At 39.3% G+C, this 18339-nt stretch overlaps 1 protein-coding gene across 2 annotated transcripts in view; it reads right to left on the minus strand.

Annotated features, from left to right (window-relative positions):
- cfap20dc (CFAP20 domain containing) overlaps positions 1-18339 on the minus strand; it is a 388329-nt gene that overhangs the window by 229070 nt on the left and 140920 nt on the right. For both annotated transcript variants that reach the window (XM_043708208.1, XM_043708209.1), the window contains exons 5-7: positions 15498-15612; positions 11868-12024; positions 11358-11522 (exon numbers count right to left, since the gene is read on the minus strand). In XM_043708208.1, coding sequence (XP_043564143.1) covers positions 11358-11522; positions 11868-12024; positions 15498-15612 — 437 coding nt within the window. The remainder of the gene's footprint in view (positions 1-11357; positions 11523-11867; positions 12025-15497; positions 15613-18339) is intronic.

Below are 18339 nucleotides of genomic sequence, written 5' to 3' on the forward strand. Positions count from 1 at the left end.
TACGTTAGTGCCCGGGTGTCCTTGGAGAAGGAGCACGCGGTGTCGACCAACACCCTGGAGTTGTTCAGGGAGTGGAGTGCATCATTTCTCCCTCCAATTCTATTTTGATTTAGTCCCTACCCTCCCCTTTACTGTTTTGATCACACAGCACTGCCCCTTGATGTGAAGGGCAGTGTTTGTCACTGGCCACCCGGGTGTTTTCCTATCTTCCTGGTGGTGGAAATTGAATAAAGATTTGTGCACTTTGTGTCTTTCACTGTGTCTCACACCTGCACACACACACCATGGGTGCTGGGGAAAAAAATAAGCACTACCGCACTTAGGTGGTAGTGTGGGGTTAAAATAAAAAAAATAAATAAAAAAAAGACAAAAAAAAAACCAGGAGGCAAAAGTGAGGACTACAGATGCTGGAAATCAGAGTCTCGATTAGAGTGTGCTGGAAAAGCACAGCAGGTCAGGCAGCATATGAGGAACAGGAATGTGAGATGAGAATCTCTTCAGTTGAGAACTGACTCCAAGCTGGCTGGCCACAACTAGTGTACTGTGCACCAGTAAAGAAAGGGTAACGTGGTGACAGAACACTGGCTTCTGTGCAGTTATTTCAAGGTGATGAGAGAAAACAGGGCATGCCTGAAGAACATTCGCTGGCAACGGTCATCTTAGAGTTATTGTAAGGATTTACCACATCATGCCTCTATTTGGGAAGCTTGACTCATTTGATACTGCTGTCGAAGAATGTCAAAAGAATGCAATATCTTTTCCTGTCAAATTACACTTGGGCAGATGAAAAGCGATGAGTAATCCTTCTGACTCCATGTGCACCTGCAGTATTTTCAGTTATGAGGTCTTAACTGTCTTTAACAAGATTTGCTCAGGATTCCAACCTTTACGCTTGTGCAAGACCTCAGACAGACTGAGAACATACACTGGGGAAATGTTGCAAATTAACAGTATGACTTCAGTTCTGCTCTCCTATGAGAAACAGTTTGTACAATTACCATTGATGATAATAAGAGGCTATTGGGGCGAAATTGGTTGAGAAAGATTCAACTTGATTGGCTCGACATTTTTCAATTGGAAAATGGCTGCCTCAGTGAAGTCCTAGTGTAATACCTAGGGGGTTTTCAAGAAGGGTTTGGGACTACCAAAGGGGCCAAAGCCATTTTACAAGTTGACCAAAATGCAATCCTGAGATTTTGTGAGATCCGCCCGGTGCCATTTGCCTTGCAGGCAAAAACAGAGGTGGAAATCAGGAGGCTGAAGAGCGAAGAAATCATCAAAGCAGTGCAGTTTGCAAAATGGGCAACACTGGTCGTACTTATTGTGAAACCTGATGGCTTAGTTGGCCTTTGTGTGGACTTTAAGCAAAGTCCACTTCTTGCAGGTGGATAAATACCCGATCCCTTGCATGGAGAACTTGTATGCAAAGTTGGCAGTAGGGAGGGCTGTCCTTTATGAAGCTGGACATGAGCTACACCTATCTCTGCAATTGCAGCTGGATGCGGAGTCCCAGAAGTATGCTACCATTAATATCCATAAGGATTTATATCAACGTATAAGACTGCCATTTGGGATTTCATCAGCACGCACCCTTTTCCAGCGGACCATGGAGATCATTTTACAAGGGCTACACCAGGTTGCCATTAAGCTGGATATGTACTAATAACTTGCAAGACCAATAAAGAGCACTTGGAGAACTTGAACAAAGTGATTAAACATTTCTCCCAGGTAGGTGTACGCCTTAGAAGGGAAAAATGTATATTCCAGGCATCCCAAGTGACCTATCTGGGTGACAGTGTCAAACAAATCGGTTTAGGAAGAAAACGTGAGGGTGATCAAAGGAGCCCCGGCTCCCACATCTGTACCGGAGCTTAGGTCTTTCCTTAGGTTAGTGAATCATTATGGAAAATTCATTCATTACCCGGCCTCCATCTCTGGCATCCTTACACCTGCTATTGAAAAAGGGTCGGCCTTGGAAATGATCATGTAGCCAAGAAGCAGCTTTTAGGGAAGTGAAAAAGCAGCTATTGATTAATCTTGGCCACTACGGTTGAAGTAAGAGGTAGTGCTGACATGTGATGCCTCCCCGTGTGGTATCGGGGTGGTGTTGGCTCACAGGTGGCCCAATGGAGAATAGCTCATTCTTCCCGGACTTTGGCTGATATGCCCAGATAGAGAAGGAAGTTTTGGCAGTCATCTTTGGTGTGCAGAAGTTCCACCAGTGCCTTTACAGATGAGAATTTATCATAGTAACAGATCACAAACCCCTGCTTGGACTACTGAAGGAAGACAAAGCAGTGCCGTACATAGCTCCAGGTAGAATTTAATGTTGGGCCTTAATCTCAGAGCATACAAGTTAGAAAACTGTCCAGAAAGCCAAGTGGCTAATGCGGATGCCATGAGCTGCTCCCACTAGCAGATACTCCACCAGTGGTACCTTCCCTGGAAGAGTCTGTTTTGGTTTTGAATTTTGTGGACACCTTTCCAGTCATTGTTGATGATATCCGACTATGGACACAAAAAGATCCTGCCCTACCAAAACTGAAACAGTAGGTGGTAATGGGGGGAGCAGAAAGGCCATAGTAACCTGGATTGAAACCTTTTTGGACCCCGCAAGACCAGATCACTGTAGAGGATGGCATATTACTTTTGGGAGCAAGGGTAATTATACCAAGTAAAGGTTGCCTCCTGATACTTGTTGAACTCCACCAGGATCAATGGGGACTATCCAAGAAGAGGATGCTAGCAAGAAGCTATGTCTGGGGGCCAGGGTTGGATACTAACATAGCTGTATTAGTGAGGCAATGCCCAGAATGCCAACAAGGACAGAAATTACCACCAGTAGCTCCCTCACATTTGTGGGAATGGCTGGGTAAATGCTTGGTTCCATTTCATGTCGACTAGGCCAGTCCTTTCATGGACTCAATACTCCTGGTCATTGAGGATGCCCATTCAGAGTGGTTGGACATGCATAAAGTTTGATCAGCAAACTCAGGAATGACGACTGAGAAGCTGCAAATATCTTTTGTGATACACAGACTCAGGGAAGTATTGATCTTGTACAATTGGATGTCATTTACTAGCAGGGAATTTGAATATTTCCTAGAGTCCAATAGCATTCAGCACACAAGGACAGCTCCATGCTATCTGTCATCAAATGGTCCAAATGTTGAAGGCAAGCTTAAAGAAGCAGCTCACAGCATCAATCGAGACCAAACTGTCCCAGTTCTTCTTCGACTATAGGACTTCGGAAGCAACAACAGTGATAGCTCCAGTGGAGTTGCTGATGGGGAGAAGACTCTACACCATGTTAAACCTGACATTTCCACACCTTGGTGGGGGGTGAGGGCGAAATGGCAGCAGGAACGCCAGTGCTGGCCACCTGTGTCTGAGTCCAAGTCAGTGTAGTTATTTCACTTTGTAACAACATGATAGTCAAAATTGGGGTGGGCGAGGGAGGTGAGAGTTGTGTGAAAATTCCCAGGTCTCAACACCACACTTGGGTTATATTTCTCTTGGTTATTGAATAATGAACAGTAAGATTAACACTTTTTAAAGTCTCTTTTCCTTTTACAGATGGCAGTTAGTGGTCCTCCTTGAGGTTGGTATCCTTAACTCATTTTGCTTTCTAGCCCTCAGAAACAAATCAGATTGTTCCTGAGTGATGCAGCAGGAATTTACAGCATAGACAGTGCTGGAAAAGCACAGCAGTTCAGGCAGCATCCGAGCAGCAGAAAAATCGATGTTTCGGGCAAAAGCCCTTCATTAGGAATAGAGGCAGGAAGCCTCCAGAGTGGAGAGATAAATGTGGGGAGGTGGGGGTGGGGTGCTGGGGAGAAGGTAGCAAAGAGTACAACAGGGGAATGGGGGTGGGGATGGAGGTGATAAGTCAGTCAGTACATGGTTGAAGAGCTTCAGGACAGAGGAGATGACCTGGGGGTTGCAGTGAGAGAGAGAGTCACTGGGATTCTTGCGGAGAGAGGAGGAGAACTTCTTCAAGGTAGGCATCCTTGCAAGAGGATTCGCAGTAAGGTTAAAACCAACTAGGCAAAAATGAGGACTGCAGATGTTGGAAGCCAGAGTTTAGATCAGAGTGGTGCTGGAAAAACACAGCAGGTCAGGTAGCATCCGAGGAGCAGGAAAATTGATGTTTTGGGGCAAAAGCCCTTCAAGAACGAAATATCATTTTATTGAAGAAAGGCAATTACAAATTCAATGGCATGCCTGAAACTGAAATGTTATCCTTTGTTTATCTGAATGAAAAATAGACATCACAAGAAAAAAATGCTATTATGCCGCCAATAACATTACTGGTCAGATTAGAGCAAAAGACTTCTTGCACAATATCTTATCAAATTCAGCAACTATCAAGATCATCAAAGTTATCTTAGCTGTTGTGCACCTAGTGGAGCATATCCCGACTTATAAATTGTAACTAATAAGTATTCTTTTTGGGTCAGGCACCTTTGAAGCCTCCAAAAATCAATTACTTCACAGAGATACTATCAGATATGAACAATACATCAGACCAGAGAACAAACAGAAACACTTGACCCTAAACACACTGAATACACTGAATCAAAAGACCGTTTGAGGCAAGAGTATAGGTGGAATTTTCCAAACTTTGTGTAGTGTGAGCAATGCTAAGAAATTTGGGAAAATATGGTGAGCATGAAAAAATCCAATTTATGACACTGAGAATAAAAGAGTTGTATTTTCTCGTTAAGATTTAAAAAGCTAGATAAGAATCATATCAGTGAGTGGTTACGAGCTGTTTTCCAGGCACTTCCATCTCTTTATTAGCTCATCAGGCATCCCATGCACTGAGGGCTCTTGTGGTCAAGTAGTGAAATCCCTACCACTGAACCAGTGAACCCGGGTTGAAGACTCACCTAATCAAAAAGTAATAATAACATCTGTGAACAAGGTGATCAAAAATGATCTACTCCCATGTACTGTTAAGTAACTACAAGGCACTAATTTTTGACTTAAAAGACAGGTGGCTGCCTAGCAGGTGCAGTTTGTTTTTGCTTCTCCAGGTGGCGCGTTCACCATTCACCAACATTGCATGGCATGCTTCATAGCTGCGACCACCTCCATCTCCTGTCTGCGGAAGTTGCCATCAGTAACACACTAAGCCTCACCATATCCTCACAGAAGATCTCAGACTAAAGCACACTTCAGCAATTCACTACTGCACTTTGGAGTTCATAGACACCTTATATTGCAATGGTCTTGCCAAGTCACTTTGTGCACAGGGACACACACCAATCTCATTGGTCTGAAAATGTTGTATTACAGTGCTGTTAGGGTTGCTTTCCTGTCTCTTGGGTGAGAAGGGAGAAGATGCAAGGAGGCAATAGTCCTACAGCAGTCGTAATATCCCAGTGTTGTTTCATATAATGGATTCTCCTGCATACATAAGCATAAGATGTAATTAGTCAGAGGTCAACGTCGAGGCAATACGTGGCCCTCCTCGGGGAAGCTTCCATTCCATAGTTTATCATATCCTATGCTAACTCCTCAGGTGCATTCTTCCTAGTCTCTGAATGATGTGAGAATGGACGTGAAAGTTGGGAAAATAGGATAAAGTGGATGGTAATACAATTCTCTCTGTCGAGAGAGAAAAGTCCCATTCTCCAAACAATGTTGAACAGTGAGAAAGGACCTCACTGGTGAGCAGGATGAGGCCTATTTGCATCTATTGGCATGGATTAAAATCTCATTATCACCAATCTCACCTCTATTCCTATTCTCCCCTGTGCTGGATAGAAACTAGATGATGACATTTCAAAGAAGTATCATAATAAAATAGAAAATTTTAACTTTCCAAATATTAACTGAGAAGGTTTTAGTGTGTGAGGTAGTCAGTTTTTTAGCTAGTGCTGTATTTAAAAATGAGCTTCAGTAGGTGGAACATATCAGTAGGAGAATGTTTTGGAAGAAAAGTAATATTAACTCAGTTAGATTGAAGACTGTTATGGAAAAGGAAAAAGATAGACCTGGAATAAAATTTCTAAATTGCAGAAAAGTTAAATTTACAAGATATGATTTGGCCAAGTGATCTGGGAGCAGCTAACTTGCAAATAAAACTATGTCAAAGCAATGGGAGGCATTCAAGGAGGATATAGTAAGAGTACTGGATAAATATATTCCCACAAAGAAAAAGGGTGGGATCAAGGTTAAAAAGTTAATGGCAGAATCCCTAGAGGAATATTAGAAGTGCAGGTGAGAACTGAAAAGGAAATTAGGAAAACAACGAGGTACATCAGAAAGCATTGATGGTTAGAATATAGGAAAACTCAAAGACATCTTTTATATACAGAAAAAGCAAAAGACTAACTAGGGAAAGAGTAAATCCCATTCAGGACCATTGAGATAATCTGTGTGTGGATCCAGCAGATGTGAGTACAGACTTCAATGAGTATTTTGCATTGGTCATTTTAAGAGCAGCAAAGGTATAGAAATCAGGATAAAATATTATAAGAAACTGACAAAGAGGTAATAGAGTTACAGAAGATTTAGTAGCCTTACAAGTGGATAATTCTGCAGGCCCAGGTGAGGTGTATTATAGGCTGTTGAGGGTGGCATGGCAAGAGATACCAGGGCCCTGGTGGTAATTTTTAAATTCTCTAAGGCCACTGGTGAGATGCAAGAGGTCTGAAGGACTGCTAACATTGGCCCATTATTCAAAAACGGAGGAAAGGCTATACCGCAAAATTACAGGCTAGTCATCCTAATCTCAGTGATGTGCAAGTTATTAGAACAAACTCTGAGGGACAGAATATATCTGCACTTGAAGAGACATGGATTAGTAAGGGACAGTCAGTGTGGATTTAAGGGAAGGCAATTTTTAGCAAATTTGACCAAATAGTTTAAGGAGGTAACCTGGAGTGCTGATGAACATAATGCATCTGATATGGTCTATATGAACTTTAGCAAGGCTTTTGATAAGGTCCCTCATGGCAAACTGGTCAAGAAAGTAAAAGCCTATGGACCAAAGTGAAGTAGTACATAGGTTCCAAAACTGGCTGAGAATCAGGAAGCAGAGAGTTCCAGTCACTGGACATTTGTTTTCAGTGGGGTTCCACAGGGCTCAGTGTTAAGGCCCTTATTTTTTGTGGTGTACATTAATGATTTGGACTTAAATATAGGGAATATGATCAGAAGTTTGCAAATTACATGGATGTTGATAGCGTGATAAATAGTTAGGAGGATAGTTGTAAATGGCAAGAGAATATCAACAGACTCCTCAGGTGAGCTAAGCAGGGACAAATGAAGTCCAACAGAAAAGTGTGAGGTGATGCACTTGAAGGCTAACAAGGCAAAAGGGTTACACTACGAATGGTAAGACTCTATAGAGTACTGAAAACTATAGAGTATAGGGACCTTGAAGTGTATATCCACAGATCCCTCAAGGTAGCAGGGAAGGCAGATCAGATGGTTAAGACCGTATAAAGGTACTTGCCTTTATTATCTGAGGGGCATTGAATACAAGAACAAGGAGGTTATATTGGAAGTGTATAAAATGCTAGTTAGGCTATAGCTGGAGTACTGCATGCAGTTCTTCGGAAGAGGGCGCACAGGAGATTTCCCAGGATGCTACTTGAGCTAAAGGGAATGAGCCATAAAAGATGTTTGAATAGACTGGGTTGTTTTTGTTGAAGAGGTGAAGATAGAGAAGAAATCTGCAAGAGATGTATAAGATAATGAAAGGGGCAGATAGTTCAGGGATCAATATCCAGGGCACAGATGTAAGGGAAGTGGTAGAAGGCTAACAGGAGAATTGAGGAGAAATATTTTCACATAGAAGGTGGTTACAGTCTGGAACTCACTCCCTGAAAGGGTAGTTGAGTCAGAAACTCTTGTAACATTTAACCAGCATTTAAACATTCACTTGTGTTACCATAGCCTCCAGGGTGATGGAGCCAAGAGTTGGAAAATGGGATTACTGTAGTCAAATCTCTGTTAACCGGTACAGACACAATGAGCCAAATGGCCTTCTTCTGCCCTGTAAATGAACCACAATGCAAGAGGCTGCCATTTGGCCAGTGTGTCTGCACCAGCTGTTCAAATGAGCATCATTACCTAGTGCCTTTTACCCACAACCTTGTACATTATTTCCATCAAAATGATCATGCAATACCCTCTTGAATGTCTCAACTTTATCTGCCTGCTCCTCACTTTCAGGCAATGCATTCCATATCCTAAACTACTTGCTGTGTGAAAACATTTTTTTGTCTTATCTGGTATTTGCTTGTTTTGGAAACAACTTTAATTCTGTGCTTTCTGGTTCATGATCTTTTTATGAACAGGAGCAGATTTCTCCATTCTATTCTTTTCGATTCCCTCATGATTTTGAAAATCTCTACAGATCGCTTCTTAGTCTTCTTTTCTCCAAGGGGAACAGTCCCAATTTCTTCAATCTATTGTGATGACTCAAATTTCTCAACCCTGTAACCATTCTTGTAAACCACTTCTGCACTCTCTTCAATGAACTCACATCCTTCCTACAATAAGGCACCCAAACTGTTTCACAATACTCCAAGTAGATCAAAAAAGTATCTGATATGCAAGTTCAATATCACCTCCTTGCTCTTGCTCTTGTATAAAGCAAAGGACACTGTATAGTTATTAACCACTTCCTCCTTCAAAGATGACATTCAAAGATGTCTGCACACGGAGGTGCCTCTGCTCCTTGCAACCCTTATTTTATATATCTATAAGTAAATGCACACTGGAAATGAAAATAGCTGTGATCACACCCTGAGATGTCAGAGGAATTGTTTTTTCTCATATTTCTGCTTTGTTTCAAGGACCTCATGCATTACAAAGATGATGGAGTTATAGAGGGAGGGCTACCCTCTATAACTGTGACTGATGTTAAGCAAACCTTCCTGACAGAGGCACAGTGTAGATGCAAGGCAACCAACTTTTCAATCTGGACCATGGCAGAACAGCCAGTTGGTTTGCTGAAGGTGAGATTCCACTGCTTGGATCAGTCTGGGAAGTCTTGCAATATACTCCCTCCAGATACAGATGTGAATTTGCTGAGATCTGCACAACTGGAGCAGGTAATGAGCAGATGTGTTGGAGGCTAAGGAGCTGGGAAACTGAGAACAGTGTTCTGAGGAGGAAGACAAGGACACTGAGCAGGAGGAACATCACCTTCTGCGTGATTGAGTGCTGCAACATCAAGTACAACAAGCCAGACAGGCCTTAATTGACATCCAGACATCAACTGGGTGCATAGTTACTCATTGTCGTTAAAAATCACACAACTACCTGTTGGACTATAACCTGGTGTTGTGTGATTTTTAACTTTGTCCACCCCAGTCCAACACCGGCATCTCCAAATCATTGTTTGTAAATTTGTTGCTGCTCAGAAATCAAGCGGTTCCTTTTGTTCCCAGAGGAAAATTAACTTTCTGTTTGTGTGTTTACTGCTAGCCTTGTTGTTGCTGAATAAAAGTGAATGTTTTCAACCATTTGTGATTGTTCCACATTGAACAATGAGCAGATGTTAAGCTACATTGGGCATTGAGGAAAAAAGTAGCATTCGTGTCGACAGAATTCTAGGCTCAGCTGCATTGCTTATTTCTTAAATATATACATCGGTATTTACAATGAAGTATCAATCATACCATCTATATGTCCTGAGAACCAAGTGTTTTTGGTTCCCTTCCCACTATACACACAGTAAAAATAGCTCCTAGCTGGTAGTATTTGACCAGATATATAGCTGGCATTTAAAGATGGCACCTGTGACAGGGATCCTGAAATGTCCCAGTGGTTGTGAGTACTTTCACCTATGGTACGAGGGAAGATACAAATGGTGCATAGCTATTGAGATGAGTTTTGGAAACTCTTGCTAGAGTTCTTGTAGAGAAAGCTAATATGAAAGTCTCCAAAACTGGCACTTAGCCAACTTCTGGTAACAATCAGCCCTTCCCTCATTTCTGTTTGGTATTCTGTATTTTTTCAATTAAATACTTTATAGGTATAATTATATATTGATATATATAAATGTATAACAAAAACCTCATAATTGAGAAGCTATCTGGCTCCAATGTTATTGTTGGTGCTTTTGTCACTGTTACAGTTATACAAAGAAAATACAGAAGAAGAAAGAAGATACAAAGCTTGGAAACAACAGAAACCTCCAACAGCCATGGCACAATCTCCACAGAAACAAGCTGAAATAGAAGATCCTCTCAGAATGCAGATGAGGTTGAGGAGAGCCAGAATGTACCAACCTCACTGTCATATTTACACATGACCAAAGCTTAATGTTGGCATGGACTGAGGATGCTCTGGAACACCACAATTAACTGTGTTATGTGCTGTAGCAGGACTTATACTCTGAAGGAATGAGTGGCTGTCCCATTCCAGTGACTATCAAGGTTAACAGTAGCGCTTAACTTTTATGAAAATGGCACATTCCAAGCATTCACTATGGTTCCATGTGGAATATCCCAATCATCAACTCACACATTTGAGCCAAAAAAAGGAATTCATATATCCATTGCAGCTGTTTAATGTAAGGAAAAGGAATCATGCCACATTTCCACAAGAATGTCCTGACAACACAGAGTCTATGTGCCTCAACCGAGAACTAAAATTGACAATCAACTGTTCTTGATACATTTCCATGTCAAGGATGGCCCAACAAATGAGCACCTCATGCTATATAAATTGGTGTCCCTTTTAGGAAGTCTGTTTCTTGCACCCTAGCTCTGGTGAGTGTAACATTAAAAGCTTGAAATTCTTGTCATCTTTTAGCAATGCTTAAATGGAAAGCTCTGATGGAAAGTCAAAGACCTGAAAATTAACTGTTTCTTTCTCCACAATGCTACCAAACATACTGATACCTTGCAGCATGCTTGTTTTTAATTTCACATTTCAACATTGACACAATTTTACATTTGTATTGGTGGAATCAAAGGCATATTTCTTTATAACAATGGCATTCCAATCAAAAAAAACATAATGAACAATCAATTTTTATTTTAGTATTTCCAGTATAGGATTAAATCTCTTCTTAATATTGTTTTGACAAATATTGCATGACCAGAACAATTGAAACACTGATAGAAAGCAGCACATCAGTTTTTCAACTTTACAAATAATCTTCCAGAAAGCTGTTTTTACAAAATGCCTGCCATATTTTCTCAATACTAGATAAGTAAGAAATAATGACAAGGTATCAATTCAAATATCTTGTCAATAAACTATATTTGTTAGCATTTATTGTATTAGATAAACTGTTTTACATCAATTCAGTTGAAATATAAAGTATAAGGAACAGCAAAACTCCAAGATTAAGTTTAACTTAAGAGTATATCTTGTAACTATACCCAAATCTGTTGAAGTGGAGGGTTGGTTTCCAAGCCTTAATTCTCCCTGTTTCAATTTTACCACATTCAGGAGCTGTGTTACTTGGTCTACCTCAATGCCTAGCTGACAGCATTTTGGAATTACGTCGGTGGGTCCATCAGTCAAACACTGTAAAGAATATACATCTAGGGAAGAAAAATAAATCCTTTAGTTACATGACAAAAGTATTGCAAATATCATAATTTGTTGAAATGTAATTAATATATTGCTATAAGCAAAAGTTGAAATGAACTGCAATATATACTAACTCTAGTGGGCCTACAAATTTGACATAATAGTTCAATGTACAGTTAGGAACACTTGGTTGTTTAAATTTTATTACAAATGCGACACTTGTAAAATTTAGAAAGACATAACAGGCATTTTTATGGTTTGTTTCAATTTTGTAATGTCCTTTTAGTGTGAATTACGGAATACTTTTAAATACAATCACAACTTAATATTATATTGATCCATTTTCAACTACATACCATTCTTGAAAGTAGTATCCAGTGGCTGCAGTTTCATAGTAAATATTTTCCTTAATTTACAGTTGGCTGAGACAACAATCCTGTCTAAGGACTGGAAACCTGCTCCTTTAAATGCAGCATTGGCAAATGACACCATATCAATACAAACATTGCTCCACTGTAAGGAAAACAAATCTGAATTAACTTTTCTTGAATATCTTGACCAATGGTTCAGTCATAGAATTGCTGGTTTGGTAACAGAATATAGGTGGCATTATAAAGCAGAATACTGGAACTTTAAGATACTGTGCCAGAATGTGGTGAGTTACAGCTTCTCCACCACAATTCTCTGAATGGTTAGTAGTCTTTTTCAACCTTATTGCTGTGGAGATCAACTGAGTCATTAGGAATGCTCTTAAGAAGCAGCTAGTTTCAAATTGGTATTGACAAGGCCTCAAAATAGTCCTTAGTTTTGTAAATCTGTAGTAGCCAACGTTTGAAAGTGAATACATGTCATATTAATATAAATAAACTATTACTTATAACATCATTCTTCTTATCAACATAACAAATGTACAAAATGCAACTGGAAATGATTTTTATTTTATAATTGATGTATTTTTTCCAATGTTAATACTTTATATATATAAATATATATTTCATACAATATACACATACAATCAAATGACTATAAAAATAATGAAGAAATTTCCTTTGAGGAAACACTTTGAACTCGTTCGGGAAATAATAACATCTTTTGCAAGCTGTTCCTTATCAGAAATCATATGACATAGAGTCATTGAGGTGTACAGCACAGAAACAGAACCTTCCATTCAACTCGTCTGCATTGACCAGATATCCTAAACTGATCTAGTCCCATTTGCCAGCATTTGGCCCATATCCCTCTAAATCATTCTTATTCATGTACCCATTCAGATGCCTTTTAAATGTTGTAATTCCACCACTTCCTCTGGCAGCTTCTTCCATACATGCACACACATGTGAAAAAGTTGCACCTCAGCTCCCTTTGAATTCTTTCCCCTCTCACATTAAACCTATGCCCTCTGGTTTTGGAAAATAATCCTGTGCTGTAGCCTCACCAGTTTAACACCTCATTGTTGAAACACGCCTGGTGCTACTTGCATCATACCCTCCCGTATTCTTAACTGAACCAGTTTTGATCACCTGACTTAATATTAGAACACTGACAATGATGTCTAAAAAAACTACAGAGAAACAAAAATACAGGAAAATCATATAATAGACTTGTTAGTAAAACTGAAGTACATAGGATTAAAGGGGCAATGGGAATGTGGAGATTAAATTGGCTAAGGGTTAGAAAGTAGATAGTAAGGGAAACCGTAGAAATATTAATTTAGGTGTAGCTTTCAGATTACAGTGTTTTTTAAGCATATAAATGTCTTAGACTGGAGGAGACACAACGTAATTTTAAAATTTGCAAATGATACATTATAAAAATGTATTAATCAATGTAAAGGATAGTGACAGACTTTAGGAACACAGAGTCAAACTTGTGAAATGGCCAGACACATGTCAAATAAAACTTAATTCTGTATAGAGAATGCAAAATGGTCCATTTTGGTAGGAAATTGAGATGAAGGGAAGCAAAATAAATGCTACAATTCGAAAAGGGATCAGTGAACATGAACGACGTGGACATAAACTTTGAAGATGACAAGACAAGTTCAAAAAATTATTAAAGAAGCAAATTGGATCCTTGGCTTTACTAATAAAGGTAATTTCCAAAGTGAGGTCTTTGTCTTATGGGGAAAGATTAAACAGGTTGGCACTATATTTTGTGGAGTTTAGATGTAACATTACTGAAACATAAAAAGTTGTATGGACATCTGACAAGTAGGTGCTGAGGGCCTATTTCCTCTTCTGGGCGATTATAGAAACAGGGGGCAGAGTTTAAAATAAAGGGTTTGCAATGAAAGATGAAGTTGAGGAGGCACTTATTCTGTGTTATTCTTTAGAATTCCCGACTGCAAAGAGCAATGAAGACTACATCACTGAATATATTCAAAACTAAATTAGAAAGATTTTTGATGTGGAAGGGGGTCAAGGGTTATTGATGGGGAGGAGAGTGTGGTGTCAAAAAGTGTGGCACTGGAAAAGCACAGCAGGTCAATCAGAGTCAAAAAATGTGGTGCTGGAAAAACACAGTGGTTACACTTTTTGACTCTGATCTCCAGCATCTGCAGTCCTCACTTTCTCCCAGAGGGGTGTGGTGGTCAATCAGACAAGTGGAGTTGAGGCCACAATCAGTACAGCTATGAACTTATTCAATTGCAGAGTAGGCTCTTTTATAGATTTAATTTTCAATTCCTTTTGAAATTAACACCTGGTTTAATGTTTTCCTCCATTATATGCATTCTAGCAGCTGAAAGTCATGTGCACCAATGTTAACAAGTGAGCATTGGCATGTTTTATGGTATAAGTAAACTACTTATGTAATCTGCAATAAAGCTTTATAAATCACATTTGCATAACTACTCAAAGTATCCTATTGAATACAAATAGCTTAATTGATAGAAATATGCTATCAATGTAGGTAATGTCATAATTCATTTATCTGCTAATTTATTACATTCTATTCATCTCTGAAAAAAAGTTTTTGCAGTGGAGGACAATATTAAAATTTACAGAATTATTTTAACACTTCTACCCTCTTGTTTACCTTTAGTAAAAACATGCCTTAATTCAGGCAACAATTGTGCTCTGAGACACTGTCATTATCCACAGAGGTGAGAGGACTATTAATTTTAATTTTGATCTTTAATTTTCTGTTTTTGATTCACACTGAATGTCCTCTTCCAAAAGTATAAACAATATCATTGTTCTATAAAATCTCAACTGAGGAAATGGCAATTATTTTGATAGTTAGAATACCCATATTTTAACTTCCTTCAGTGGAGTCAAGGAAGAATATTTGCGGATAGTTTACAGTGTTCTGTGCTGTATATTTTTCTCACTAAAATCTAAAGATCAGGAATTAGGGGTACTAGTTTCCATGGGCCATGATTTTGTGGAAAGCTAACAAAACAATTATTGATGGCCCTGTATTTTATTCTAACTAGAAATATTTGTGTATATTAAGTGCATAATTTTGCACAACAATAGGGTACAGTAATATGCCACATAAATTTGTTGACTTGTCAAAGACACAGAAAACTCAAAGAAGCTGTCCAAGGTTGTAATGGCCAACTTGGAAGTCATATGCCACACAGAGCATAACATAGCAATTTTAATTTATTAAATATTGATCAACTCTCCAATTATACTTCTGTATACATGGCACAGAACTCTAGGCAACAAAAAGTCCAGCAGAGTTCCAAGTAGTAACAGTTGTGTGTGAAACTTCATTGTTGTATTCTGTGCAGGAAAGTACACCTAATCTCTATGATGACAAAAATGTAGCATCACAAGTTGAATTTCTCTTTTACTAAAGTCTCTTAAAAGGTTCAGGCAAAAGGAAACATTTCCCCAAAATACCCCAAAATGGAAACTGATGCAACTCGTTTCAAAGTTGGAAATATTCCTAACAATTAATATTTAAATTCCTTCTATATTTATCTAAAAGGTGACATGATTTTGGAGCTACTGATAATTATTTTAAAAGTAACATACGATTTTACGTTTGATAATACCCAATGGTATTTTTGCATGTAGTGGGGTTGCAGACAACTCCTTATGGATAGTTGATAAATACAGTCGTCGCTTGATATTTCCCAAATCAGTAATTCTGAAAAGAATGAAATAAAAAAGATTCTTGTCAATCCAATAAATCTTTCCAAAGAGAACCACGTACATTCCTATCATTTATATGCAGGTCATACAGAACATAGATGGGAAAATGGAATTTAAAAATAGCCCTTTTACAAGATAAGTAATGAGTTTTTACTCCTATATTCAAACTTGGTGGCCATAGGCCTAAGCATAATGGAACCACTTTACATGCTAATTCATATCAAGCTTAATACAGAATTTTACTAGTCTAGTAACTTGGGAAGAAATTCAATTTATATATAAAATGAACATAAAGCTTTGATAAACCTTCTTGTTTTGCACTTCAATTTTGTGTCCTCTCATAGCAACGTGTTACCAAATAAAAAAAAATGCAGCTTCATTCTCAAACATGTACCTGGCATTTCATATAGGATTTGTCATGCTCAAAGTCAGGCACAAAGCATTTTCTGTCAGTATCAGTTCCCAGATATGCATCTCCAACTCTGAATTACAATGCTCAATTTTACTGCTCACCACATAGGCCACTGATCTCTGCTACAGTGCATGTGAATGTATATAACTTTAATACATTTAGACTAAAGTCCATGATCACTATCAATGAATAAAATTGCTTCTATTGGAAAACAGCACTCAGCCTTACATACGAAATCCTCTGTATCCTCGTTTCCAAGGTGCTAAATATAATAGAAATGACAACCAGCCAACTGATTCACAGAATGGGATTTCAAAGTTTACAACTTTTAACAGAAATACTTATGGCTTGATTTCACAGGTAAACAGAGTTTATCAGAGAAATACAAGTATTATTAGTAATAAATTCAAAGTTTGTGCGAAGATTTGTAGCTCGGGTGCTCGTTGTTGTGGTTCTGTTCGCCGAGCTGGAAGTTTTTGTTGCAAACGTTTCGTCCCCTGGCTAGGTGACATCATCAGTGCTTGGGAGCCTCCCGCGAAGCGCTTATTTGATGTTTCCTCCGGTGTTTATAGTGGTCTGTCCCTGCCGATTCCGGTTGTCAGCTTCAGCTGTCCGCTGTAATGGTTGGTATATTGGGTCCAGGTCGATGTGTTTGTTGATGGAGTTTGTGGATGAATGCCATGCCTCTAGGAATTCCCTGGCTGTTCTCTGTCTGGCTTGCCCTATGATAGTAGTGTTGTCCCAGAAGGCAAATGTGCTAAACCCCTTCTGAACCACCCTGTCTGCATGTGACACATACTTCAAAGACCAGAACCCCTCGGTCTCTTTGTTCCATATCACTATCCGAGGCCCAACCTTTAATCAGTGTAAGTCCTGCCCTTGTTTGTTTTACCAAGATGTAATATTTTGCATTTATTCCAATCCAAAAAATCACAAACATCCTTCGAGTATAAAGGCAAGAATAGTATACTTAAGAATAAAATAAGTAATAGTTTAGGACTTGGTCTGTGTGTGTGGCTTTCCTGTGTACCCTTGTAGTGAATTCTCCGTTTGGTATTCGCCAAAAACGGATACCCGCGCAACTTCATCAACAGATGCCTAAGAGAAAGACCACAGAACGAGGACAGATTGTTGAAAAATAGTTTTGTAAAGTCCAATACCAATTAGCAATACAGATGGTTCAGACTCCTACGGCATAGCTCAGACGATTCAGCCCATCAAGCTCTTTGAAATAACTACTCAACCAGTCACACTCCCCTTGTGTTTCCCCACAAAACCATAATATGATTGTCCACTGTTGTTTTGCTCCTGCAGTTAGAACAAATTTTAGTGTAATATCATGTTTGCATTCTGAGGAAGGGAAAGAATGGAAATCGAACATTGTTTGGGCATTGACATTACTGCATCTTTTGGCCCACTGAGGGCATTATTCCAAAATTCCATTTAGTAATATGAACTGATTATCGACATCAAGCTACAAAGCCAGCAATGCTCTACTTGTAGAAGGAGTGCTTTTCAAGCACACTACCTTGCCCTAAACTTCTTGAATTCTCAAAGCTGCACTCATTAGGCAAGTGGAGACTATTTCATCACACTTCTAAATGTTGGATAAGCTTTGGAGAGTGACGAGGTGAGCTACTCACCTCAGAACTTAATCTCCAACTTACACTTGAAGTTGTGGTATTTTTGCTCACTTAAATTTCTGGTTAACGGTAAACTCTTAGGACATTGTTAGAGGACAATAACGAACAACATAAAGTTGAATGTCAAAGGGAGATGATTATATGCTCATTTGGTGTAGATGGTCTTATGCATGCGAGCGTTTTTGGCTACTTATCAACTTAAACCTGAATGTTTCCTAGGTTTTGCAGCATGCAGATATGGACTGCTTCGGTATCGAAGGAATTCCAAATGGTAATGAGTAAACATCTGTAAACACCCCTACATCTGACATTATGATGGAGGGAAGGTCATTGATGAAGCAGCTGAAGATGGTTGGGCTGAAGACACTACACTGAGGAACTCCTGCAGAGATCTCCTGCAGAGATATGTCTGACCTCCAACAACCGTGACTCCTATGTGCCAGGTATGATTCCAACCAGCAGAAAGATTTCCCCCCCCGATATCCATTGATTCCAATTTTACGAGGGCTCCTTGGTAACACACTCGGTCAAATGCAGCCTTGCTGTCAAGGGCTGTCACTCTCACCTCACCTCTAGAATTCAGCTCTTTTGTCCACGTTTGAATCAAAGCTGTAATAAGGTCAGGAACTGGGTGGCCTAGCAGAACCCAAATTGGTCATCACTGAGC

This window comes from Chiloscyllium plagiosum, chromosome 18 (assembly GCF_004010195.1).
Source record: "Chiloscyllium plagiosum isolate BGI_BamShark_2017 chromosome 18, ASM401019v2, whole genome shotgun sequence".
NCBI classification, from domain to species: Eukaryota; Metazoa; Chordata; class Chondrichthyes; order Orectolobiformes; family Hemiscylliidae; genus Chiloscyllium; species Chiloscyllium plagiosum.